The sequence below is a fragment of the Lonchura striata genome, unplaced genomic scaffold (genome assembly GCF_046129695.1).
Source record: "Lonchura striata isolate bLonStr1 unplaced genomic scaffold, bLonStr1.mat Scaffold_106, whole genome shotgun sequence".
Lineage (NCBI taxonomy): Eukaryota > Metazoa > Chordata > Aves > Passeriformes > Estrildidae > Lonchura > Lonchura striata.
Window position 1 is genome coordinate 849374 of NW_027461078.1, and position 24871 is coordinate 874244.

The 24871-nt window shown below is 59.6% G+C and overlaps 2 protein-coding genes and 1 long non-coding RNA gene across 6 annotated transcripts in view; 2 read left to right on the forward strand and 1 right to left on the reverse strand.

The window, feature by feature from the left end:
* The first annotated feature begins 266 nt into the window (after nt 1-266).
* Nucleotides 267-3512, forward strand: LOC110476925 (lysM and putative peptidoglycan-binding domain-containing protein 1). Of its 4 annotated transcripts, none has more exons than XR_013341723.1 (4): nt 267-368; nt 1288-1550; nt 2753-2889; nt 2928-3512. XR_013341723.1 is itself a non-coding variant. In XM_077790574.1 (4 exons), the coding sequence occupies exons 1-3, from the start codon at nt 273-275 to the stop codon at nt 2273-2275; spliced, it is 489 nt and encodes a 162-aa protein (XP_077646700.1). In that variant the 5' UTR covers nt 267-272; the 3' UTR covers nt 2276-2282; nt 2451-2471. The 4 variants fall into 4 exon arrangements, 3 of the variants coding, with proteins under 3 accessions (XP_077646700.1, XP_021397898.2, XP_077646701.1); XM_077790574.1 differs by lacking the exons at nt 2753-2889; nt 2928-3512 and adding exons at nt 2146-2282; nt 2451-2471; XM_021542223.3 differs by having other exon boundaries at nt 2146-3512.
* Nucleotides 3513-3525: 13 nt separating this feature from the next.
* Nucleotides 3526-5495, forward strand: LOC144248402 (uncharacterized). The gene is made up of 2 exons (XR_013341724.1): nt 3526-4300; nt 5460-5495. It is a non-coding gene; the product is annotated as an uncharacterized LOC144248402 (long non-coding RNA).
* Nucleotides 5496-9391: 3896 nt separating this feature from the next.
* Nucleotides 9392-24871, reverse strand: part of LOC110476882 (rho guanine nucleotide exchange factor 11) — a gene marked incomplete at its 3' end in the record, with an annotated part of 45718 nt that continues 30238 nt past the window's right edge. The window contains exons 28-38 of the mRNA XM_077790560.1: nt 24222-24339; nt 21644-21819; nt 20454-20529; nt 18204-18365; nt 16943-17030; nt 16557-16704; nt 14031-14166; nt 12961-13518; nt 11297-11389; nt 10306-10457; nt 9392-9451 (exon numbers count right to left, since the gene is read on the reverse strand). Of these exons, the coding sequence (XP_077646686.1) occupies nt 9392-9451; nt 10306-10457; nt 11297-11389; nt 12961-13518; nt 14031-14166; nt 16557-16704; nt 16943-17030; nt 18204-18365; nt 20454-20529; nt 21644-21819; nt 24222-24339 (1767 nt within the window). The remainder of the gene's footprint in view (nt 9452-10305; nt 10458-11296; nt 11390-12960; nt 13519-14030; nt 14167-16556; nt 16705-16942; nt 17031-18203; nt 18366-20453; nt 20530-21643; nt 21820-24221; nt 24340-24871) is intronic.

Sequence of the window (24871 nt, forward strand, 5' to 3'; positions counted from 1 at the left end):
CGCCGCCGCTTCCGGGTTCCGCTTCCCGGCCGGCAGCCGGGGTGGGGAACCACCAATCAGCGAGCGCTCGGCGCGGGCCCCGCGGCGCCATGGGAGTTGTAGTTCGAGCGCGGGAAGCTCTCGTGGAAATGGCGGCGGAGATGGCCAGGGCGGAACTACAACTCCCAGAAGGAGCCGCGAGGCCGCGCCGGTTCGGCGGGGCCCGGGCCGAGCGCTCCCCGTGAGCGGCGGGGCCGGGCCGGGACCCCCGGGCCGGGACCCCCGGGCGGGCCATGGCGGGGAGCGGCGGAGCCGGGGCGGCCCCGCGGGAGCACCGCCTGCAGCCCGGGGACACCCTGCCGGGGCTGGCGCTGCGCTACGGGGTGACGGTGAGCGGCGCCGGGGACACCGGGGGGACACCGGGGGCAGGGGAGGTCCCCAGGGGTCTTGTCGGGCTCGTGCTGGCCCGGTTCGCGTCCGCTGCCCGCTTCATGTCCTTATCCCTGTGCCCATCCCTGTCCCTATACTGGTCCCATTCCATCCCGGTCCCGGTCCCATCCCCGTCCCGGTCCCGGTCTCATCCCGGTCCCGTTCTTGTCCCGGTCTCATCCCGATCCCGGTCCAGTTCCATCCCGGTCCCGGTCCCGGTCTCATCCCGTTCCCGGTCTCGTCCCGGTCCCGGTCCAATTCCATCCCGTTCCCGGTCTCGTCCCGGTCCCGGTCCCGGTCTCATCCCGGTCCCATCCCGTTCCCGGTCTCGTCCCGGTCCCGGTCCCGGTCCCATCCCGATCCCGATCCCGGTCCCATCCCGTTCCCGGTCTCGTCCCGGTCCCGGTCCTGGTCTCATCCCGGTCCCATCCCGTTCCCGGTCTCATCCCGATCCCGGTCCTGGTCTCATCCCGGTCCCATCCCGTTCCCGGTCTCATCCCGATCCCGATCCCGGTCCCATCCCGTTCCCGGTCTCGTCCCGGTCCCGGTCCTGGTCTCATCCCGATCCCGATCCCGGTCCCATCCCGTTCCCGGTCTCATCCCGGTCCCATCCCGTTCCCGGTCTCATCCCGGTCCCGGTCCCATCCCGATCCCGGTCTCATCCCGGTCCCGGTCCCATCCCGTTCCCGGTCTCATCCCGGTCCCGGTCCCATCCCGATCCCGGTCTCATCCCGGTCCCGGTCCCATCCCGTTTCCGGTCCCATCCCGTTCCCGGTCCCGGTCTCATCCCGGTCTCATCCCGTTCCCGGTCCCATCCCGTTCCCGGTCCCATCCCGGTCCCGGTCCCGGTCCCGTTGCCATCCCGGTCCCGCCCCGCAGATGGAGCAGATCCAGCGCGCCAACCGCCTCTACTCCTCGGACTCGATCTTCCTGCGAGCCACGCTGCTCATCCCGGGACACCGGGACACGGCCGGGGACCCTCCCGGTGACACCCCCGGTGACAGCCCCGGTGACAGCCCCGGTGACCGGCCCGGACCCCCCCGCCGCGAGCTGTCGTGCTCGGATTTCCTGCGGCGCTTGGACGCCGAGATCGGCCGCTCCAAGGAGGCGGCGGCGCAGCGGCTGCGGGGCCGCAGCTCCGGGTGCGGACCGGGAAAAACCGGGATAAAACTGGGCGGGAGATCGGGGTGAAACTGGGAGAAATTGGGGAAAAAATTGGGAAAACTTGGGGGAAAAATTGGAGTGAAACTGGGAGAAAATTGGGGAAAATCTGGGGGGAAATTGGGATGAAAATGGGAGACAATTGGGGAAAAATTTGGGGTGAAATTGGGGGAAAAATAGGGGAGAGCTGGTGGGGAAATTGGGGTTAAATGGGGGGAAAATTCGGGAAGAACTGGGGGAAAACTGGGAGAAAATTGGGGGGAAATTGGGATGAAACAGGGAGACAGCTGGGGAAAAATCGGTGGGAAACTGGGAGGAAATTGGGGAAAAACTCGAGGAAAAAATTTGGGAAAAACTGGGGGGGAGGGGGGAAATTGGGATGAAACTGGGAGAAAAATAGGGAGAAAATTGGAGGAAAATTTGGGAAAAATTGGGTAAAAATGGAAGGAAAATGTGGGGGGGAAAACCTGGGGGAACTGGGGTGAAACGGGAGAAGGCGCGGGCGGAGCGGAGGTGCCCGGCAGGGGCGGGGGGCGGGTGGCGGTGCCACCCCGGTGTCACCGGCTGTCCCCGCAGCCCCGCGCCCGCCGGGGGCGGCCCCGGCCCCGCGTCCCCCCGGGGCGCCCGCCTGGGACCCCGGCCCCTGAGCCGGAGCCCGCGGGCGGCCGCGCTGCGCGACGCCGAGGACGAGATCTTCACCCTGTGACAGCCAGGGGACATTGGGGACACCAAGACGAGATCTTCACCCTGTGACAGCCAGGGGACACTGGAATGGGACATTGGGGACATCCAGGACGAGATCTTCACCCTGTGACAGCCAGGGGACACTGGGGACACCAGGACGAGATCTTCACCCTGTGACAGCCAGGGGACACTGGAATGGGACATTGGGGACACTGGAATGGGACATTGGGGACATCCAGGACGAGATCTTCACCCTGTGACAGCCAGGGGACATTGGGGACACCAGGACGAGATCTTCACCCTGTGACAGCCAGGGGACACTGGGGACACTGGAATGGGACAGCAGGATGAGATCTTCACCCTGTGACAGCCAGGGGACATTGGGGACACTGAAATGGGACATTGGGGACACCAGGACGAGATCTTCACCCTGTGACAGCCAGGGGACACTGGAATGGGACACTGGGGACACCAGGACGAGATCTTCACCCTGTGACAGCAGGGACAGCGAGGGGACACTGGAACGGGACACTGGGGACACTGGAATGGGACAGCAGGATGAGATCTTCACCCTGTGACAGCCAGGGGACACTGGGGACACTGGAATGGGACACTGGGGACACTGGAATGGGACACCAGGACGAGATCTTCACCCTGTGACAGCCAGGGGACATTGGGGACACCAGGACGAGATCTTCACCCTGTGACAGCCAGGGGACATTGGGGACACTGAAATGGGACAGCAGGACGAGATCTTCACCCTGTGACAGCAGGGGACATTGGAATGGGACATTGGGGACACTGGAATGGGACATTGGGGACACTGGAATGGGACAGCAGGACGAGATCTTCACCCTGTGACAGCAGGGGACATTGGAATGGGACATTGGGGACACTGGAATGGGACATTGGGGACACTGGAATGGGACACCAGGACGAGATCTTCACCCTGTGACAGCAGGGACAGTGAGGGGACACTGGAATGGGACATTGGGGACACTGGAATGGGACATTGGGGACACCAGGACGAGATCTTCACCCTGTGACAGCCAGGGGACATTGGGGACACCAGGACGAGATCTTCACCCTGTGACAGCCAGGGGACACTGGAATGGGACATTGGGGACACTGGAATGGGACACCAGGACGAGATCTTCACCCTGTGACAGCCAGGGGACACTGGAATGGGACACTGGGGACACTGGAATGGGACATTGGGGACACTGGAATGGGACATTGGGGACACTGGAATGGGACATTGGGGACATCCAGGATGAGATCTTCACCCTGTGACAGCCAGGGGACACTGGGGACACTGGAATGGGACATTGGGGACACTGGAATGGGACACTGGGGACACCAGGATGAGATCTTCACCCTGTGACAGCCAGGGGACACTGGAATGGGACATTGGGGACATCCAGGACGAGATCTTCACCCTGTGACAGCCAGGGGACATTGGGGACACTGAAATGGGACAGCAGGATGAGATCTTCACCCTGTGACAGCCAGGGGACACTGGAATGGGACATTGGGGACACCAGGACGAGATCTTCACCCTGTGACAGCCAGGGGACATTGGAATGGGACACTGGGGACACCAGGATGAGATCTTCACCCTGTGACAGCCAGGGGACACAGAGTGGGGACATTGGGGACACTGGAATGGGACACTGGGGACATCCAGGACGAGATCTTCACCCTGTGACAGCCAGGGGACAGACAGAACCTGGCGCTGGGGACACCCAGGATGTGACACTGAAGACACCAGGAGGTGACCCAGGAGGTGCCACCAGAGGTGCCACCAGAGGTGCCACCGCTCCTCCCGGCCGTGGAGCCCGAGGGGACACGGGGACTTCGGGGAGGTGTCCTGGTGTCCCCTCCCTGTCCCCCTTGGGGCCGCAGGGCCACTCCCGGGGCAACTGGGAGATACTGGGAGCCACTGGGGACGGGGACGGGGACAGGGACGGTGCCACCTCCCCCCGACAGCTTGTAAATAAACCGGAGCATTGTCACCCGGCTGGGCTGTGTCACCCCTGGGGACAGGGTCACACCCCTGGGGACACTGTGACACCCCTGGGGACAGTGTGACACCCTTGGGGACAGTGTGACACCCCTGGGGACAGGGTCACACCCCTGGGGACAGTGTGACACCCCTGGGGACACTGTGACACCCTGGGGACAGTGTCACACCCCTGGGGACAGGGTCACACACCCTTGGGGACAGTGTGACACCCCTGGGGACTCTGTGACACCCCTGGGGACAGTATGACACCCTGGGGACTCTGTGACACCCTGGGGACAGGGTCACACCCCTGGGGACAGTGTGACACCCCTGGGGACTCTGTGACACCCTGGGGACACTGTGACACCCCTGGGGACACTGTGACACCCTGGGGACACTGTGACACCCCTGGGGACAGTGTGACACCCCTGGGGACAGGGTCACACCCCTGGGGACACTGTGACACCCTGGGGACAGTGTGACACCCTGGGGACACTGTGACACCCTGGGGACAGTGTGACACCCCTGGGGACTCTGTGTCACCCTTGGGGACACTGTGACACCCCTGAGGACAGTGTGACACCCCTGGGGACAGGGTCACACCCCTGGGGACTCTGTGACACCCTGGGGACACTGTGACACCCCTGGGGACACTGTGACACCCTGGGGACTCTGTGACACCCCTGGGGACACTGTGACACCCCTGGGGACAGTGTGACACCTCTGGGGACTCTGTGTCACCCGTGGGGACAGTGTGACACCCTGGGGACACTGTGACACCCCTGGGGACAGTGTGACACCCCTGGGGACAGGGTCACACCCCTGGGGACACTGTGACACCCTGGGGACACTGTGACACCCTGGGGACACTGTGTCACCCCTGGGGACAGTGTGACACCCTGGGGACAGTGTGACACCCTGGGGACACTGTGACACCCCTGGGGACTCTGTGACACCCTGGGGACAGTGTGACACCCTGGGGACAGGGTCACACACCCTGGGGACACTGTGACACCCTGGGGACACTGTGACACCCTGGGGACACTGTGTCACCCCTGGGGACAGTGTGACACCCTGGGGACAGTGTGACACCCTTGGGGACTCTGTGACACCCTGGGGACACTGTGACACCCCTGGGGACTCTGTGACACCCTGGGGACAGTGTGACACCCTGGGGACACTGTGACACCCCTGGGGACAGTGTGACACCCCTGGGGACAGTGTGACACCCTGGGGACACTGTGACACCCTGGGGACACTGTGACACCCCTGGGGACTCTGTGACACCCTGGGGACAGTGTGACACCCTGGGGACACTGTGACACCCCTGGGGACAGTGTGACACCCCTGGGGACAGTGTGACACCCTGGGGACAGGGTCACACCCCTGGGGACAGTGTGACACCCCTGGGGACTCTGTGACACCCTGGGGACAGTGTGACACCCTGGGGACAGTGTGACACCCTGGGGACAGGGTCACACCCCTGGGGACACTGTGACACCCCTGGGGACTCTGTGACACCCTGGGGACAGGGTCACACACCCTGGGGACACTGTGACACCCCTGGGGACAGTGTGACACCCTGGGGACAGGGTCACACCCCTGGGGACACTGTGACACCCCTGGGGACTCTGTGACACCCTGGGGACACTGTGACACCCCTGGGGACTCTGTGACACCCCTGGGGACTCTGTGACACCCTGGGGACACTGTGACACCCTGGGGACTCTGTGACACCCTGGGGACAGTGTGACACCCTGGGGACAGTGTGACACCCTGGGGACAGGGTCACACCCCTGGGGACACTGTGACACCCCTGGGGACTCTGTGACACCCTGGGGACAGGGTCACACACCCTGGGGACACTGTGACACCCCTGGGGACAGTGTGACACCCTGGGGACAGGGTCACACCCCTGGGGACACTGTGACACCCCTGGGGACTCTGTGACACCCTGGGGACACTGTGACACCCCTGGGGACACTGTGACACCCCTGGGGACTCTGTGACACCCTGGGGACACTGTGACACCCCAGGGGACAGTGTGACACCCTGGGGACTCTGTGACACCCCAGGGGACAGGGTCACACACCCTGGGGACAGTGTGACACCCTGGGGACACTGTGACACCTCTGGGGACAGGGTCACACACCCTGGGGACTCTGTGACACCCCTGGGGACAGTGTGTCACCCTTGGGGACACTGTGACCCCCTGGGGACTCTGTGACACCCTGGGGACTCTGTGACACCCCTGGGGACAGTGTGACACCCTGGGGACAGTGTGACACCCTGGGGACTCTGTGTCACCCGTGGGGACAGTGTGACACCCTGGGGACACTGTGACACCCGTGGGGACAGTGTGACACCCCTGGGGACAGGGTCACACCCCTGGGGACTCTGTGACACCCTGGGGACAGTGTGACACCCCTGGGGACAGGGTCACACCCCTGGGGACTCTGTGACACCCTGGGGACTCTGTGACACCCCTGGGGACACTGTGACACCCCTGGGGACTCTGTGACACCCTGGGGACACTGTGACACCCCTGGGGACTCTGTGACACCCCTGGGGACAGGGTCACACACCCTGGGGACACTGTGACACCCCTGGGGACACTGTGACACCCCCAGGGGCGTTTGGGGACAGCGCAGCACTTGGGACACCGCGCCGGCGCGGGGCTGGATCCCGGAATTCCCAAATCCCTGGGGAGCATCCGGATGCCAAAATTCCCCACCCCAATCCCAAATCCCAAACCCCAAATCCCAAACTCCAAACCCCAAACCCCAAATCCCAAACTCCAAATCCCAAACTTCAAACCCCAAACCCCAGCAGGGGCAGGAATTTGGGAACCTCCCTGTGCCTCGGAGAACGTGGATCCCAAATTCCCAAATCCCAGAAATCCCCAAATCCCAAATCCCCGTCCCAGGATTGGCGCCCCTCCCAAACTCCCCGTAAATCCCCCCTCCCCCATGGAAAAAAAAACCCCAAATCCCATTAAAAAAATTCCCCAAATCCCACAAAAATCGACTCCAAAATCCAGGAATTCTTCCCAGCTTCCAGCGCCCGCCCGGGCTCTGTTATTTATAATATTTATATGTGGAACCCCGGGATTTTGGGGGGAAATCCCGGGATTTTGGGGGGAAATCCGGGATTTGGGGGGGAAAACGCAGGGTTTTGAGGAAATCCCGGAGTTCTGGGGAGAAATCCCGGGATTTTGGGGGGAAATCCGGGATTTGGGGGAGAAAACGCAGGGTTTTGAGGAAATCCCGGAGTTCTGGGGAGAAATCCCGGGATTTTGGGGGGAAATCCAGGATTTTGGGGGGAAATCCCGGGATTTTGGGGGGAAATCCGGGATTTTGGGGGGAAATCCCGGGATTTTGGGGGAAATCCCGGGGTTTTGGGGGTGCCACCCCCCGATTGTCACCGTGTCACCCCCAATTGTCACCGGGGGGGGGGAGGGGACACCCGGGGGTATTTACAGCGTGGGGGAGGGGCGTACGTACATATTTATAGGATTTTTTTTGGGGAAAAAGGGGGAATTCCCAACAAAGTGCATTTGTCCGGCTGTCCGGGGGAATTCCCGGCCGGAATTCCCTGGAAAATCTTCCGGGGGTTTCGGGGAGGGGAGGGAAATTCCAGCCCATCCCCCCCCTCCCGGGTTAAAGGTGGGCGGGGGTCTCGGAGCCTGGAAGAAAAGGGGGAAAATGGGGGAAATAATGGGGAAAATGGGAAAATTAACAGGGAAAATTAATGGGGGAATGGGAAAATTAACGGGGGAAATAATGGGAGAAGTGGGAACATTAATGGAGAAAACAATGGGGAAAATAATGGGAAAAATAATGGGGGAAATGGGAAATTAATGGGAAATAATGGGGGGATAATGGGGGAAATGGGAAATAATGGGGAAATAATGGGGGAAATGGGAAATTAATGGGAAATAATGGGAATAATGGGGGAAATGGGAAATTAATGGGAAATAATGGGGGGATAACAGCAATAATGGGGAAATGGGAAATGAATGGGGGAATAATGGGGGGATAATGGGGGAAATGGGAAATAATGGGGAAATAATGGGAATAATGGGACATTAATGGGAAATAATGGGGAAATAATGGGAATAATGGCGGAAATGGGAAATTAATGGGAAATAATGGGGAAATAATGGGGGGATAACAGCAAAAATGGGGAAATGGGAAATGAATGGGGGAATAATGGGGGAAATGGGAAATTAATGGGAAATAATGGGGAAATAATGGGGGGATAACAGCAATAATGGGGAAATGGGAAATGAATGGGAAATAATGGGGAAATGGGACATTAATGGGAAATAATGGGAATAATGGGGGAAATGGGAAATTAATGGGAAATAATGGGGAAATAATAATGGGGGATAACAGCAATAATGGGGAAATGGGAAATGAATGGGGGGATAATGGGGGAAATGGGAAATAATGGGGAAATAATGGGGGAAATGGGAAATTAATGGGAAATAATGGGGAAATAATGGGGGAAATGGGAAATTAATGGGAAATAATGGGGAAATAATGGGGAAATAATGGGGAAATAATGGGGGATAACAGCAATAATGGGGAAATGGGAAATGAATGGGGGGATAATGGGGGAAATGGGAAATAATGGGGAAATAATGGGGAAATAATGGGGGAAATGGGAAATTAATGGGAAATAATGGGGAAATAATGGGGGAAATGGGAAATTAATGGGAAATAATGGGGAAATAATGGGGGATAACAGCAAAAATGGGGAAATGGGAAATGAATGGGAAATAATGGGGAAATAATGGGGGAAATGGGACATTAATGGGAAATAATGGGAATAATGGGGGAAATGGGAAATGAATGGGAAATAACGTGGGCCAACGGCAGCGCCGGGCACCGGGGGCGTGGGGGACACGCAGGGACACTGGCGGGTGACACCCCGGGGACACCGGGGCTGTGGCGGGCTCTCACCTGTGCCCTTGGTGGCACTGCCAGCGCTGTGGGTGGCACCGTGTCCCCGCGGGGCCTGGGCCGTGCCCGGGGGGCCGGGGGGCGGCGGGGCCCGCCTGGGGACGGGGCTGGGGACACCGGGGACACCGGGGACGCCGGGGACACCGGGGACACCAGGGACGCCAGGGACGGTGGCCTTGTCCCCCCGCAGAGAGCGCAGCAGCTGCCGGTGAGCGGCTTCCAGGGCCTGGGGGACAGGGGACATGGGGACACTGGGACATGGGGACACTGGGACAGGGGGACACTGGGACAGGGGGACACTGGGCCAGCCCCGGGGACACCCGAGTGTCCCCTCCATGTCCCCATCCCCTCCTTGGTGTCCCCTCCGTGTCCCCATTAACGTCCCCTCACCCTGAGCCACGGCAGCTTCCCAGCGGTGTCCCCAACCATGTCCACACTGATGTCCCCAGTGTCCCCAATGTCCCCTGTGTCCCCAGTGGTGTCCCCAGTGTCCCCAGTCTCACCCTGAGGCTCAGCAGTTTCTCACGGGTGTCCCCAGTGATGTCCCCAGTGTCCCCAGTGATGTCCCCAATGTCCCCAATGATGTCCCCAGTGTCCCCAGTGATGTCTCCTGTGTCCCCAGTGTCCCCAGTGGTGTCCCCAATGTCCCCAGTGATGTCCCCAGTGATGTCCCCAATGTCCCCAGTGTCCCCAGTGTCCCCAGTGGTGTCCCCAATGTCCCCAGTGATGTCCCCAGTGTCCCCAATGTCCCCAATGATGTCCCCAGTGTCCCCAGTGATGTCCCCAGTGATGTCCCCAGTGTCCCAAATGTCCCCAGTGATGTCCCCAGTGTCCCCAGTGTCCCCAGTCTCACCCTGAGGCTCAGCAGTTTCTCACGGGTGTCCCCAGTGGTGTCCCCAGTGTCCCCAATGTCCCCAGTGTCCCCAATGTCCCCAATGATGTCCCCAGTGTCCCCAGTGGTGTCCCCAGTGGTGTCCCCAGTGGTGTCCCCAGTGTCCCCAGTGGTGTCCCCAGTGTCCCCAATGTCCCCAGTGGTGTCCCCAGTGTCCCCAGTGATGTCCCCAGTGTCCCCAGTCTCACCCTGAGGCTCAGCAGTTTCCCCCGCAGCTCCTCCAGGGTGCCCAGGATCAGCTCCGTGTCCCCGGGGGTGTCCCCGACGTCCCCGGGGGTGTCCCCGACGTCCCCTCCCGGCCGGGGGTGGCCCCTGGGGAGGCTCAGGTAGAAGAAATTCCCTGCAAAGGGACGGGGGCACCTCAGTGGCCCCCGCCAGGCCCTTGGTGGCCCCGGGGACTCCTGGTGGCCCTGCTGGAGGTTCTGGTGTCCCCAGAGGGGATTTGGTGGCCCCAGGGGAGGTTCTGGTGGCCCCAGAGGATTTTTGGTGGCCCCAGGTGGGCATTTGGTGTCTCCTGGTGGTGTTTTTTGGGGCCCTTTTTGGGTTTTTGGGGCCCTTTTTGGGGTTTTGGGGCCCTTTTTGGGTTTTTGGTGGCCCCAAAGGATTTTTGGTGGCTTTTTTTGGTTTTTGGTGGCTTTTTTTGTGATTTTGGTTGCCCTTTTTTGGGTTTTTGGTTGCCCTTTTTGGGTTTTTGGGGCCCTTTTTGGGTTTTTTGTGGCCCTTTTTTGGGTTTTTGGTGGCCCTTCCTGGGTTTTTGGGCCCTTTTTGGGTTTTTGGGGCCCTTTTTGGGTTTTTTGTGGCCCTTTTTGGGGTTTTGGGCCCTTTTTGGGTTTTTGTGGCCCTTTTTGGGTTTTTGGTGGCCCCAAAGGATTTTTGGTGGCTTTTTTTGGTTTTTGGTGGCTTTTTTTGGTTTTTGGTGGCTTTTTTGTGATTTTGGTTGCCCTTTTTTGGGTTTTTGGTGGCCCTTCCTGGGTTTTTGGGCCCTTTTTGGGTTTTTGGAGCCCTTTTTGGGTTTTTGGGGCCCTTTTTGGGTTTTTGGTGGCTTTTTTGGGTTTTTGGTGGCCCCAAAGGATTTTTGGTGTTTTTTTTGTGGCCCCTTTGTGATTTTGGTGGCCCTTTTTGGGTGCCCCTTTTTTGGGGCCCTTTCGGGGTTTTTGGGGTGGGGGAGGGGCCGGTTACCCTCGGCGCTGGCTCCGCCTCCTTCCCGCAGCTCGGGCTCTGATTGGCTGCAGCCGCGCGGGGGCGTGGCCTCCTCCGGCCCCTCCTCCTGGGCTGGGCCCCCAAAAATGGGGGGGGAGGGGAAGGGGGGGAGCGGCCCCGCCACCGCAATGCGGCAATTAGCACCCCGGTTAGTTAATTAGCACCTCAATTAGTTCATTAGCACCCCCAATTAGCACCCGAAATTAATTTGCACCCCAAATAGGAACCCCAAAGTTAATTAGCGCCCCTAATTAGCACCCAGCACCCCAAAATCGGCACCCAAAATTAGCTACTGAAATTAATTAACAGCCAGCACTGGAAAGAAGCACCCCAAATGACCAAAATTAGAATTCAGAACCCCAAATCAGAACCCAAAATTAATCAGAATCTGAAATTAATTAGCACCCCAAAATCAGCACCCCAAATTAATCAGCATCCAGAACCCCAAATTAGCACTCGAAAGTAATTAGCACCCAGCACCCAAAACTGGGAGACAAAATTAGCACCCCAAAGCAGCGCCCCAAAATTGGCACCCAGCAGCAAGACCCAAAATCAGAATTCCAAAATCAAAATCCCAAAATCAAAATCCCAAAATCGGAATCCCAAAATCAAAAATCCCAAAATCAACGCCCAAAAATCAGAATCCCAAATGAACACCCCAAAATCAACACCCAAAAATCAGCACCAAAACCCAGAATCCCAAAATCAGAATCCCAAAATCAAAAATCCCAAAAATCAGAATCCCAAATGAACACCCCAAAATCAACACCCAAAAATCAGCACCAAAACCCAGAATCCCAAAATCAGAATCCCAAAATCAGAATCCCAAAATCAAAAATCCCAAAAATCAAAAATCCCAAATGAACACCCCGAAATCAACACCCAAAAATCAGCACCAAAACCCAGAATCCCAAAATCAAAAATCCCGAAATCAACACCCAAAAATCAGCACCAAGGCCCAGAACCCGAAATCGGGAACCCGAAATCAGCACCCAGGGAATGAGACCCCAAATCCCAAAAAGGAGCAGGGAAGGAGACCCCAAATCCGGGAAGGAGCAGGGAACAAAACCCCAAACCCCAGAGAGGGGCGGGGAACGAGCCCCCAAATCCTGGGAATGAGAGAGACCCCAAATCCCAGCAGGGATCCCATCAGGAACGCAGGGAATTCCCGGGGGTTCCCTCACAAATCCCATCAGAATCCCCCAAAATTCTCCCAATCCTGCCCTAAATTCCTGCCCCAAATCCATCCCAAATTTCTGCCCCCAAACCCATCCCAAATTCCTGCCCCAAATCCACCACAATTCCTGCCCCAAATCCCCCCAAATTCCTGCCCCAAATCCCCCCAAATCCATCCCAGATTCCTGCCCCAAATCCCCCCAAAATCCCCCCAAATTCCTGCCCCAAATCCACCACAATTCCTGCCTCAAATTCCCCCAAATCCCCCCAAATTCCTGCCCCAAATCCCCCCAAATTCCTGCCCCAAATCCCCCCAAATTCCTGCCCCAAATCCCCCCAAATTCCTGCCCCAAATCCACCCCAAATCCACCACAATTCCTGCCTCAAATTCCCCCAAATCCCCCCAAATCCATCCCAGATTCCTGCCCCAAATCCATCCCAAATTCCTGCCCAAAATCCCCTTTTACCTTTCCGGTTGATTCGGATCCCGTTGGGCTCCAGCCCCTCCGGCCCTTCCTGGTTGGACATTGGGAATTCCTGACTGGACACTGGGAATTCCTGGCTGGACATTGGGAATTCCCGGCCGGACATTGGGAATTCCCGACTGGACATTGGGAATTCCCGGCCGGACATTGGGAATTCCTGGCCGGACATTGGGAATTCCCGGCCGGACATTGGGAATTCCTGGCCGGACATTGGGAATTCCCGACTGGACATTGGGAATTCCTGGCCGGACATTGGGAATTCCCGACTGGACATTGGGAATTCCTGGCCGGACATTGGGAATTCCCGACTGGACATTGGGAATTCCTGGCTGGACATTGGGAATTCCTGGCCGGACATTGGGAATTCCCGACTGGACATCCTGGAATCCTGGCTGGACATTGGGAATTCCCGGCTGGACTTTGGGAATTCCTGGCTGGACATCACCGAATCCTGGCTGGACATCGGGAATTCCCAGCTGGACACGTCGGGGTCCCGGCCCGGCCGGAGCCTCCGGACAATCAGGAGCCGCAGGGTCTCCACTGGGATTGGGGTGGGAGAAGGGATTTGGGGTTTTCCAGGGAATGGACAGAGGATATTTGGGAATTTGGGGTTTTCCAGGGAATGGGGAATGGGTATTTGGGGTTTTCCAGGGAATGGGCAGAGGGTATTTGGGGATTTGGGGTTTTCCAGGGAATGGGCAGAGGATATTTGGGAATTTGGGGTTTTCCAGGGAATGGGGAATGGGAATTTGGGGTTTTCCAGGGAATGGGCAGAGGATATTTGGGGATTTGGGGTTTTCCAGGGAATGGACAGAGGATATTTGGGGATTTGGGCTTTTCCAGGGAATGGACAGAGGGTATTTGGGGATTTGGGCTTTTCCAGGGAATGGGCAGAGTATATTTGGGGATTTGGGGTTTTCCAGGGAATGGACAGAGGGTATTTGGGGATTTGGGCTTTTCCAGGGAATGGACAGAGGATATTTGGGGATTTGGGTTTCCCCAGGGAATGGGCAGAGGATATTTGGGGATTCGGGGTTCTCCCGAGTTCTCACCATCCTGCAGCGCTGCCTCAGCCACTCCGGCGCTTCCCGGGGATTTGGGGATTCCCGGGATGGGGTCGGGGATTCCCGGGATGGGGTCGGGGATTCCCGGGATGGGGTCGGGGTCCCCCGGCCCGGCCCCCCTTGGCTCCTCCAGCAGCTCCTGCAGGGCTCGGGCCCGTCCCGGGGGCTCGGGGTCACTGCCGGCTGTGGGACGGGGACACGGACAGTGGGGACAGGACAGAGGGACAGGGACAGAGGGACAGGGACAGAGGGACAGGGACAGGGACAGAGGGACAGGGACAGAGGGGACAGGGACAGGGAGAGAGGGACAGAGGGACAGGGACAGAGGGACAGGGACAGAGGGGACACGGACAGAGGGACAGGGACAGAGGGACAGGGACAGTGGGGACAGGACAGAGGGACAGGGACGGGGACAGAGAGACAGGGACAGGGACAGACGGACAGGGACAGGGACAGGGACAGTGGGGACAGGACAGAGGGACAGAGGGACAGAGGGACAGGACAGAGGGACAGGGACAGTGGGGACAGGGACAGTGGGGACAGGACAGAGGGACAGGGACAGTGGGGACAGGGACAGAGGGACAGAGGGACAGGGACAGTGGGGACAGGGACAGGGACAGTGGGGACAGGACAGAGGGACAGGGACAGTGGGGACAGGGACAGTGGGGACAGGGACAGGGACAGTGGGGACAGGGACAGGGACAGTGGGGACAGGACAGGGACAGACGGACAGGGACAGGGACAGTGGGGACAGGGACAGTGGGGACAGGACAGAGGGACAGAGGGACAGAGGGACAGAGGGACAGGGACAGTGGGGACAGGACAGAGGGACAGAGGGACAGGACAGGGACAGTGGGGACAGGGACAGGGACAGTGGGGACAGGACAGAGGGACAGGGACAGGGGGACAGAGGGACAGGGACAGAGGGACAGTGGGGACAGGGACAGGGACAGGGACAGGGACAGGACAGGGACAGACGGACAGGGACAGTGGGGACAGCGGGGACAGCGGGGACAGGCCCAGCAGTACCTGAGGAACAATCCTCGGGCTCGGTGTCCCGGGCCAGCTCCGGGGACACGGCGGGGTCTGGCAGCAGCAGGCTGGGAACAGGAACGGGAACGGGATGGGAATGGGAACGGGATGGGAATGGGAATGGGAATGGGAACGGGATGGGAATGGGAATGGGAACGGGATGGGAACGGGAATGGGATGGGAATGGGAATGGGAATGGGAACGGGATGGGAATGGGATGGGAATGGGAATGGGATGGGAATGGGAATGGGAACGGGATGGGAATGGGAACAGGATGGGAATGGGAATGGGAATGGGAATGGGAATGGGATGGGAATGGGAACGGGATGGGAATGGGATGGGAATGGGAACGGGATGGGAATGGGATGGGAATGGGAATGGGATGGGAATGGGATGGGAATGGGAACAGGATGGGAATGGGAACGGGATGGGAATGGGATGGGAATGGGAATGGGATGGGAATGGGAACGGGAATGGGATGGGAATGGGATGGGAATGGGAATGGGAATGGGAATGGGAATGGGATGGGAATGGGAACGGGATGGGAATGGGATGGGAATGGGAACGGGATGGGAATGGGATGGGAATGGGAATGGGATGGGAATGGGATGGGAATGGGAACAGGATGGGAATGGGAACGGGATGGGAATGGGATGGGAATGGGAATGGGATGGGAATGGGAACGGGAATGGGATGGGAATGGGATGGGAATGGGATGGGAATGGGATGGGAATGGGAATGGGAACGGGATGGGAATGGGAATGGGAATGGGAACAGGACATGGCTGCCATCAGGACAGGGACAGGGACAGGCAGCCCCGAGTCCCCGTCCCAGGGACCCTCTGGGGCCACCAGGAACCTCCTGAGCTCCCCCCATTCCCACTGCCATGATCCCATTCCCATGATCCCATGATCCCATGATCCCATGATCCCATGATCCCATGATCCCATGAGCCCACCATTCCCACCATTCCCGACCCCATCCCCATTCCCACTGCCATGATCCCATGATCCCACCATTCCCGACCCCATCCCCATTCCCACTGCCATGATCCCATTCCCGTGATCCCATGATCCCACCATTCCCGACCCCATCCCCATTCCCACTGCCATGATCCCATTCCCATGATCCCATGATCCCACCATTCCCACCATTCCCGACCCCATCCCCATTCCCACTGCCATGATCCCATTCCCATTCCCATGATCCCATGATCCCACCATTCCCAACCCCATCCCCATTCCCACTGCCATGATCCCATTCCCATGATCCCACCATTCCCACCATTCCTGACCCCATCCCCATTCCCACTGCCATGATCCCATTCCCATTCCCATGATCCCATGATCCCGCCATTCCCACCATTCCCGACCCCATCCCCATTCCCACTGCCATGATCCCATGATCCCACCATTCCCGACCCCATCCCCATTCCCATTCCCATGATCCCATGATCCCATGATCCCATGATCCCATTCCCACGATCCCGCCATTCCCGCCATCCCACTGCTCCGGCCGCCGCTCCCACCCGGCGCCTCCGTCCCCGCCGGCCTCGCTCTGCTCCTCTTTCGGTGGCCCCGGGAGGCTCCTGGTGGCCCCTTGGACGGCCTGCTCCAGCAGCTGCATCCACCTGCAATTCCAGCGGGAATTCCAGTGGGAACTCCATCCCAGCCGGGAACTCCAGCCGGGAACTCCAGATGGGAATTCCAGATGGGAACTCCAACTGGGAACTCCATCCCAGCCAGGAACTCCAGCCCTTCCCAGGGATTTTCCCTCTCATCCCATGGATTTCACCCCTCAGGGTCTTTTCCAGCCCTTCCCAAGGAATTTTCCAGCCCTTCCCAGGGATTTTCCAGGATTTCCCTCACGTGTTCTTCTCCGAGGACGTCTGCGCCACCAGCTCGTAGATTTGGGGTCCCAGCTCCGAGGTGCAGATGATGAACAGGGCGCGCTTGTCTGGGAGGGGGGGACAAAATTCCCAAATTTCCTCCCATTCCCAGCCCCAGAATTCCCAAATTTCCTCCCATTCCCATTCCCAGCATTCCAAAATTCCCGGAATTCCGGGATTTCCCTGCTCACCTGTGGCCACGGAGCAATGAGCACCAAGCTGAGCTGAACCCCCATGCCCACACCCCTTTTCCCTCCACTAAAAATCCCTTTTTGTCAACACAAAATCCCCATTTTTTACACAGAAATCCCATTTCCCCATTTTTTTCCCAGAATTAATGAAATTCCAGGTTTTCCCTGCCCACCTGTGGCCACGGGGCTGAACCCCCATTTCCTGAAAAAAAACCCCCATTTTTTTACCCAAGACCCCCATTTTTTTACACAAAACCCCCATTTTTTTACACAAAACCCCCAGTTTTTTACAGAAAACCCCAATTTTCCCTTAATTTCATTCCTGGAATTCCTGGAATTCCCGGATTTCCCTGCCCACCTGTGGCCACGGAGCGCACGAGCAGCGAGCTGAGTTTGAGCACGGGGCTGAACCCCCATTTCCCCCCAAAAAACCCCATTTTCTTACCCAAACCCCCCGTTTTTTTCCCCAAACCCGCGTTCCACTCCCAGAATTCCCAAATTTCCCGGAATTCCCAGATTTTTCCCTGCTCACCTGTGGCCACGGAGCGCACGAGCAGCGAGCTGAGTTTCAGCACGGGGCTGAACCCCCATTTCCCCCCAAAAAACCCCATTTTCTTACCCAAACCCCCCGTTTTTTTCCCCAAACGCGTTCCACTCCCAGAATTCCTGAATATCCCAAAATTCCCGATTTTCCCTGCCCACCCGTGGCCACGGAGCGCACGAGCAGCGAGCTGAGCTTGAGTGTGGAGCTGAACCCCCATTTCCCCCCAAAAAACCCCATTTTTTTACATAAAATACCATGTTTTTCCCCCAAACCCCTGCTCCACTCACAGAATTCCCGAATTTCCCGGAATTCCCAGATTTTTCCCTGCTCACCCGTGGCCACGGAGCGCACGAGCAGCGAGCTGAGTTTGAGCATGGGGCTGAACCCCCATTTCCCCCCAAAAAAACCCCATTTTCTTACCCAAACCCCCCGTTTTTTCCCCAAACCCCCGCTCCACTCCCAGAATTCCCGAATTTCCCGGAATTCCCAGATTTTTCCCTGCCCACCCGTGGCCACGGAGCGCACGAGCAGCGAGCTGAGTTTGAGCACGGGGCTGAAGCTCTGCTTGGTGTCGGCCGCCAGCCCGCGGCTGTGGCAGCGCAGCAGCCAGCGCTCGTCCTGCCGCTGCAGCAGCACCAGCAGCTCCTCCAGCAGCAGCACGTGCAGCTCTGCGGGACACGGGGGGGTTTGGGGGGCTGGGATTTGGGGGGGTTTGGGGGGCTGGAGGGGGTTTGGGGGGCTGGGGAAGCTGGGGGGGGTTTGGGGGGGTTTGGGGGCTTGGGGGGCTGGGGGGGCGTGGCGGGGGTTTTGGGGGTTTGGGGGGCTGGGGGGTTTTGGGGGGATTTGGGGAGATTTAGGATTTGGGGGGGTTTGGGGGGTTTGGGGGTTTTGGGGGGGTTTGGGGGGTTTGGGGGGCTGGGGGAGCTGGTTTGGGGTTTGGGGGGTTTGGGGGGTTTGGGGGGTTTGGGGGGTTTGGGGGTTTGGGGTTTGGGGGGCTGGGGGGTTTTGGGGGGTTTGGGGGTTTGGGGTTTGGGGGGCTGGGGGGTTTTGGGGGGTTTGGGGGGATTTAGGATTTGGGAGGGTTTGGGGGGTTTGGGGGGCTGGGGGGTTTTGGGGGGGTTTTGGGGGTTTGGGGTTTGGGGGGTTTGGGGGGGTTTGGGGGGTTTAGGATTTGGGGGGGTTTGGGGGGTTTGGGGGGCTGGAGGGGGTTTGGGGGCTGGGGGAGCTGGGGGGGGTTTGGGGGGGTTTGGGGGGTTTGGGGGGATTTGGGGGGTTTGGGGGCCCTTGGGGGTCTGGGGGGGTTTGGGGAGTTTGGGGGTTTGGGGGGCCTTGGGGGCCTGGGGGGGTTTTGGGGGGTTTGGGGGATTTGGGGGGTTTGGGGGTTTGGGGGGTTTGGGGGGGTTTGTGGGGATTTAGGATTTGGGGGGTGTGGGGGGTTTGGGGGGTTTGGGGGGGTTTAGGATTTGGGGGGGTTTGGGGGGGCTGGGGGGGTTTGGGGTTTGGGGTTTGGGGGTTTGGGGGGTTTGGGGGGTGTGGGGGGGTTTAGGATTTGGGGGGGCTGGGGGGGGTTTGGGGGTTTGGGGGGTGTGGGGGGGTTTAGGATTTGGGGGGGCTGGAGGGGGTTTGGGGTTTGGGGGTTTGGGGGGGTTTAGGATTTGGGGGTTTGGGGGGGCTGGAGGGGGTTTGGGGGGCTGGGGAAGCTGGGGGGGGTTTGGGGGGCCTTGGGGGCCTGGGGGGGTTTGGGGAGTTTGGGGGGTTTGGGGGGCTGGGGGAGCTGGGGGGTTTTGCGGGGGTTTGGGGGGTTTGGGGAGATTTAGGATTTGGGGGGGTTTGGGGGGTTTGGGGGGTTTGGGGGGGTTTGGGGGGTTTAGGATTTGGGGGGGTTTGGGGGGGTTTGGGGGGTTTGGGGGTGTGGGGGGTTTGGGGGGGTTTGGGGGGTTTGGGGGGTTTGGGGGTTTGGGGGGGTTTGGGGGGCTGGGGGAGCTGGTTTGGGGTTTGGGGGGTTTTGGGGGATTTGGGGGGTTTGGGGGGTGTGGGGGGGATTTAGGATTTGGGGGGTTTGGGGGGCTGGGGGGGTTTGGGGGGGCTTGGGGGTTTTGGGGGTTTGGGGGGTTTTGGGGGTTTGGGGGGCTGGGGGGTTTTGGGGGCTTTGGGGGTTTTTTATTTTAATTTTTAGGGGATTTTTTGGCTTTTTTTTACAGTTTTTGGAGGGTTTTTTTGGGGATCTTTTGAACCTGGTTTGTCCCAGTATGTCCCAGTCCATCCCAGTCCATTCCCAGTCCATTCCCAGTTCCCTCCCAGTCCATCCCAGTCCATTCCCAGTCCATCCCAGTTCCCTCCCAGTCCCTCCCAGTTCATCCCAGTCCATCCCAGTTCCCTCCCAGTCCCTCCCAGTCCATCCCCAGTCCCTCCCAGTCCATCCCAGTGACTCCCAGTTCCCTCCCAGTCCATCCCAGTCCCTCCCAGTCCATCCCAGTTCCCTCCCAGTCCATCCCAGTTCCCTCCCAGTCCATTCCCAGTCCATCCCAGTCCCTCCCAGTCCATTCCCAGTCCATTCCCAGTCCATCCCAGTCCCTCCCAGTCCATTCCCAGTCCATCCCAGTTCCCTCCCAGTCCATTCCCAGTCCATCCCAGTCCCTCCCAGTCCATTCCCAGTCCATTCCCAGTCTATCCCAGTCCCTCCCAGTCCATTCCCAGTCCATCCCAGTCTATCCCAGTCCATTCCCAGTCCATTCCCAGTCCCTCCCAGTCCGTACCCACGCTTTTGTCCTTCCCCACTCTCCAGGCCAGGGGTCCCTCGTGGATCATCCGGTGCGAGGTCAGGTCCAGGTTCTGTGGGACCAAAATCCATGGAAAACACCCCGAAATCCAGGGAAAACACCCAAAATCCATGGAAAACACCCCAAAATCCACGGGAAACACCCAAAATCCACGGGAAACACCCAAAATCCTGGGAAAACACTGCAAACGCATGGGAAACACCCCAAAATCCAGGGAAACAGCCCAAAATCCAGGGAAGCAACCCAAAATCCTGGGAAAAGCGGGAACACCCGGAATCCTGCTCGTCCCTCCTGGGAAAAGCGGGAACACCCGGAATTCCGGTCGTTCACCTCAGAAAAATGGGAACACCCGGGACTCTGCCCATCCCAAACCCCAGAAAATCAGGAACACCCGGAATTCCGCCTATCCCAAGCCCCGGGAAACGGGAACACCTGGAATTCCACCCGTCCCAATCCCCAGGAATGTGGGAACACCTGGAATTCTGCCGGTCCCAAACCCCAGGAAATGGGAGTACCTGGAATTCCACCCGTGCCAAGCCCCGGAGAACGGGTGTACCCGGAATTCCGCCCATCCCAAACCCCAGGAAAGAGGGAACACCTGGAATTCCACCCGTCCCAAGCCCTGGGAAACGGGAACACCCGGAATTCCACCCGTGCCAAACCCCAGGAAAGCTGGAACACCCAGAATTCCGCCCGTCCCAAACCCCAGGAATGTGGGAACACCCGGAATTCCGGCCATGCCAAGCTGTGGGGCGCAGCGTACCCGGAATTCCACCTGTCCCAAGCCCTGGGAAACGGGAACACCCGGAATTCCACCCGTCCCAAACGCCAGGAAAAGGGACCACCCGGAATTCCGCCCGTCCCAATCCCCGGGAATGTGGGAACACCTGGAATTCCACCCGTGCCAATCCCCGGGAAAAGGGCCCACCCGGAATTCCGGCCGTGCCAATCTCCAGGAAAAGGGACCACCCGGAATTCCACCCGTGCCAATCCCTGGGAAATGGGCCCACCTGGAATTCCAGCCGTGCCAATCCCCGGGAAGCGGGACCACCCGGAATTCCGGCCGTGCCAATCCCAGGAAAGTGGGAACACCCGGAATTCCGCCCGTGCCAAGCCCCGGGGAACAGGCCCACCCGGAATTCCGGCCGTCCCGAGCCGCGGCGTACCCGGAATTCCGCGGCCAGCGGGTTGCTGCAGCGCTCCAGCGCCGAGGCGTCGAGGCGCCGCTGGTGCTGCCGCAGGCGCTGCCGGTTCTCGGCGCGGCGCACGGCCTCGTCCACCGCCCGCAGCAGCGCCCGGCTGCGCTCCCGCGCCCGCCGCAGCTTCTCCTGCTCCGTGCCCGCTGGGAACGAGGGAAAACGGGAATGACAACGGGAATGACAACGGGAATGACAACGGGAATGACAACGGGAATGACAACGGGAATAACGGGAATGACAACGGGAATAACGGGAATGACGGGATCAATGGCACTGAGCCCGCGCCCGCCGCAGCTTCTCCTGCTCCACACTGCCCGCTGGGAATGAGGGAAAACGGGAATGACAACGGGAATGACAACGGGAATAACAACGGGAATAACGGGAATGACGGGATCAGCGCCACTGAGCCCAGCCCGCTGGAATGGCAAAACGGGAATAACGGGAATAACGGGATCAATGGCACTGATCCCGCGCCCGCCGCAGCTTCTCCTGCTCCGCGCTGCCCGCTGGGAATGAGGGAAAACGGGAATAACAACGGGAATAACAACGGGAATAACAACGGGAATAACGGGAATAACAACGGGAATGACAACGGGAATAACAACGGGAATAACGGGATCAATGGCACTGAGCCCAGCCCGCTGGGATGGGAATAACAACAGGAATAACAGGAATAACGGGAATAAAAGGATCAATGGCACTGAGCCCAGCCCGCTGCAGCTTCTGCTCCGCGCCGCCCGCTGGGAACGGGAACAACGGGAATAACAACGGGAATAACGGGATCAATGGCACTGAGCCCGCCCCGCCGCAGCTTCTCCTGCTCCGCGCCGCCCGCTGGGAACGGGGAAAACGGGAATGTCCATGGGATAACGGGGAAAATCCACGGGATAATCCCATGGGGTAATGGGGAAAATCCGTGGGAAAATCCGTGGGGTAACGGGGGAAATCCAGGGGATAACGGGGGAAATCCACAGAGGAACGGGGCGAAATCCAAGGGAAGATCCAGGGAAAATCGGGGAGAAAAATGGGAGGGAAAATAGGGAAAACCCAGGGAAAAACGTGGAATTTACAGGGAAAAGGGTGGGATTTACAAGGAGGGGTGAGGGATCCGGGCAGGGGAAGGGGTGAGGGATCGGGGCCGTTCCTGGAAAGTTCCGGATGAAGAAGGGATGAGGGATCGGGGCTGTTCCCGGAACATTCCGGATGAAGCAGGGATGAGGCACCCGGAACGTTCCGGATGAAGCAGGGATGAGGCACCGGGGCCATTCCCGGAACATTCCGGATGAAGCAGGGTGACGCTCCGGGGCCGTTCCCAGAACGTTCCGGATGCAGGGATGAGGCTCCCGGAACATTCCAGATGAAGCAGGGCTGAGGGATCGGGGCAGGGGAAGGGATGAGGGATCGGGGCCATTCCCAGAACGTTCCGGATGAAGAAGGGATGAGGGATCGGGGCCGTTCCCGGAACATTCCGGATGCAGGGATGAGGGATCGGGGCCATTCCCGGAACGTTCCGGATGAAGAAGGGATGAGGGATCCGGGCAGGGGAAGGGCTGAGGGATCGGGGCCGTTCCCGGAACGTTCCGGATGCAGGGATGAGGGATCGGGGCCATTCCCGGAACGTTCCGGATGAAGAAGGGATGAGGGATCCGGGCAGGGGAAGGGCTGAGGGATCGGGGCCGTTCCCGGAACGTTCCGGATGAAGCAGGGATGAGGGATCGGGGCCATTCCCGGAACATTCCGGATGAAGCAGGGTGACGCTCCAGGGCTGCTCCCGGAACGTTCCAGATGAAGCAGGGATGAGGGATCCGGGCAGGGGAAGGGATGAGGCACCGGGGCCATTCCCGGAACGTTCCGGATGAAGAAGGGATGAGGGATCGGGGCCATTCCCGGAACGTTCCGGATGAAGCAGGGATGAGGAACCCGGAACATTCCGGATGAAGAAGGGATGAGGGATCCGGAACGTTCCGGATGAAGCAGGGATGAGGGATCGGGGCAGGGGAAGGGATGAGGGATCCGGAACGTTCCGGATGAAGAAGGGATGAGGCTCCGGGGCCATTCCCGGAACGTTCCGGATGCAGGGATGAGGGATCGGGGCCGTTCCCGGAACATTCCGGATGAAGCAGGGCTGAGGGATCGGGGCCGCTCCCGGAACATTCCGGATGCAGGGATGAGGCTCCGGGGCCGTTCCCGGAACGTTCCGGATGAAGCAGGGTGACGCTCCGGGGCCGTTCCCGGAACGTTCCGGATGAAGCAGGGTGACACTCCGGGGCCGTTCCCGGAACATTCCGGATGCAGGGATGAGGCTCCGGGGCCGTTCCCGGAACATTCCGGATGCAGGGATGAGGCTCCGGGGCCGTTCCCGGAACGTTCCGGATGCAGGGATGAGGCTCCGGGGCCGTTCCCGGAACGTTCCGGATGCAGGGATGAGGGATCGGGGCCGTTCCCGGAACGTTCCGGATGCAGGGATGAGGCTCCGGGGCCGTTCCCGGAACATTCCGGATGCAGGGATGAGGCTCCGGGGCCGTTCCCGCGGCGCCGGCCGTACCCGGCGTGCACTTGAGGATGTTCTCCAGCAGCAGCGGGTACTTGGTCAGGCGCTGCATCTCGGCCACCAGCAGATCCTTCAGCTGCAGCCGCCGGCACTGCGGCTGGCTCTCGGCCTCCTGCGAGAGGGACGGGCCCGAATCCCGGAATTCCTGAGCCCTCTGCTTCCCCAAACCCCGAAATCCCGGAATTCCTGAGCCCTCTGCTGCCCCAGACCCCGAAATCCCGGAATTCCTGAGCCCTCTGCTGCCCCAGACCCCGAAATCCCGGAATTCCTGAGCCCTCTGCTGCCCCAAACCCCGAAATCCCGGAATTCCTGACCTCCCTGCTTCCCCCAGTCCCAAAATCCCAGAAATCCTGACCTCCCTGGTTCCCCAGACACCAAAATCCCGATATTCCTGACCTCACTGCTTCCCCCAGTCCCAAAATCCCAGAATTCCTGACCTCCCTGGTCCCTCCAGTCCCAAAATCCCGGAATTCCTGACCTCCCTGGTTCCCCAAGCCCCCAGATCCCGGAATTCCTGACCTCCCTGCTTCCCCAGACCCCGAAATCCTGGAATTCATGACCTCACTGCTTCCCCCAGTCCCAAAATCCCGGAATTCCTGACCTCCTTGGTTCCCCAAGCCCCCAGATCCCGGAATTCCTGACCC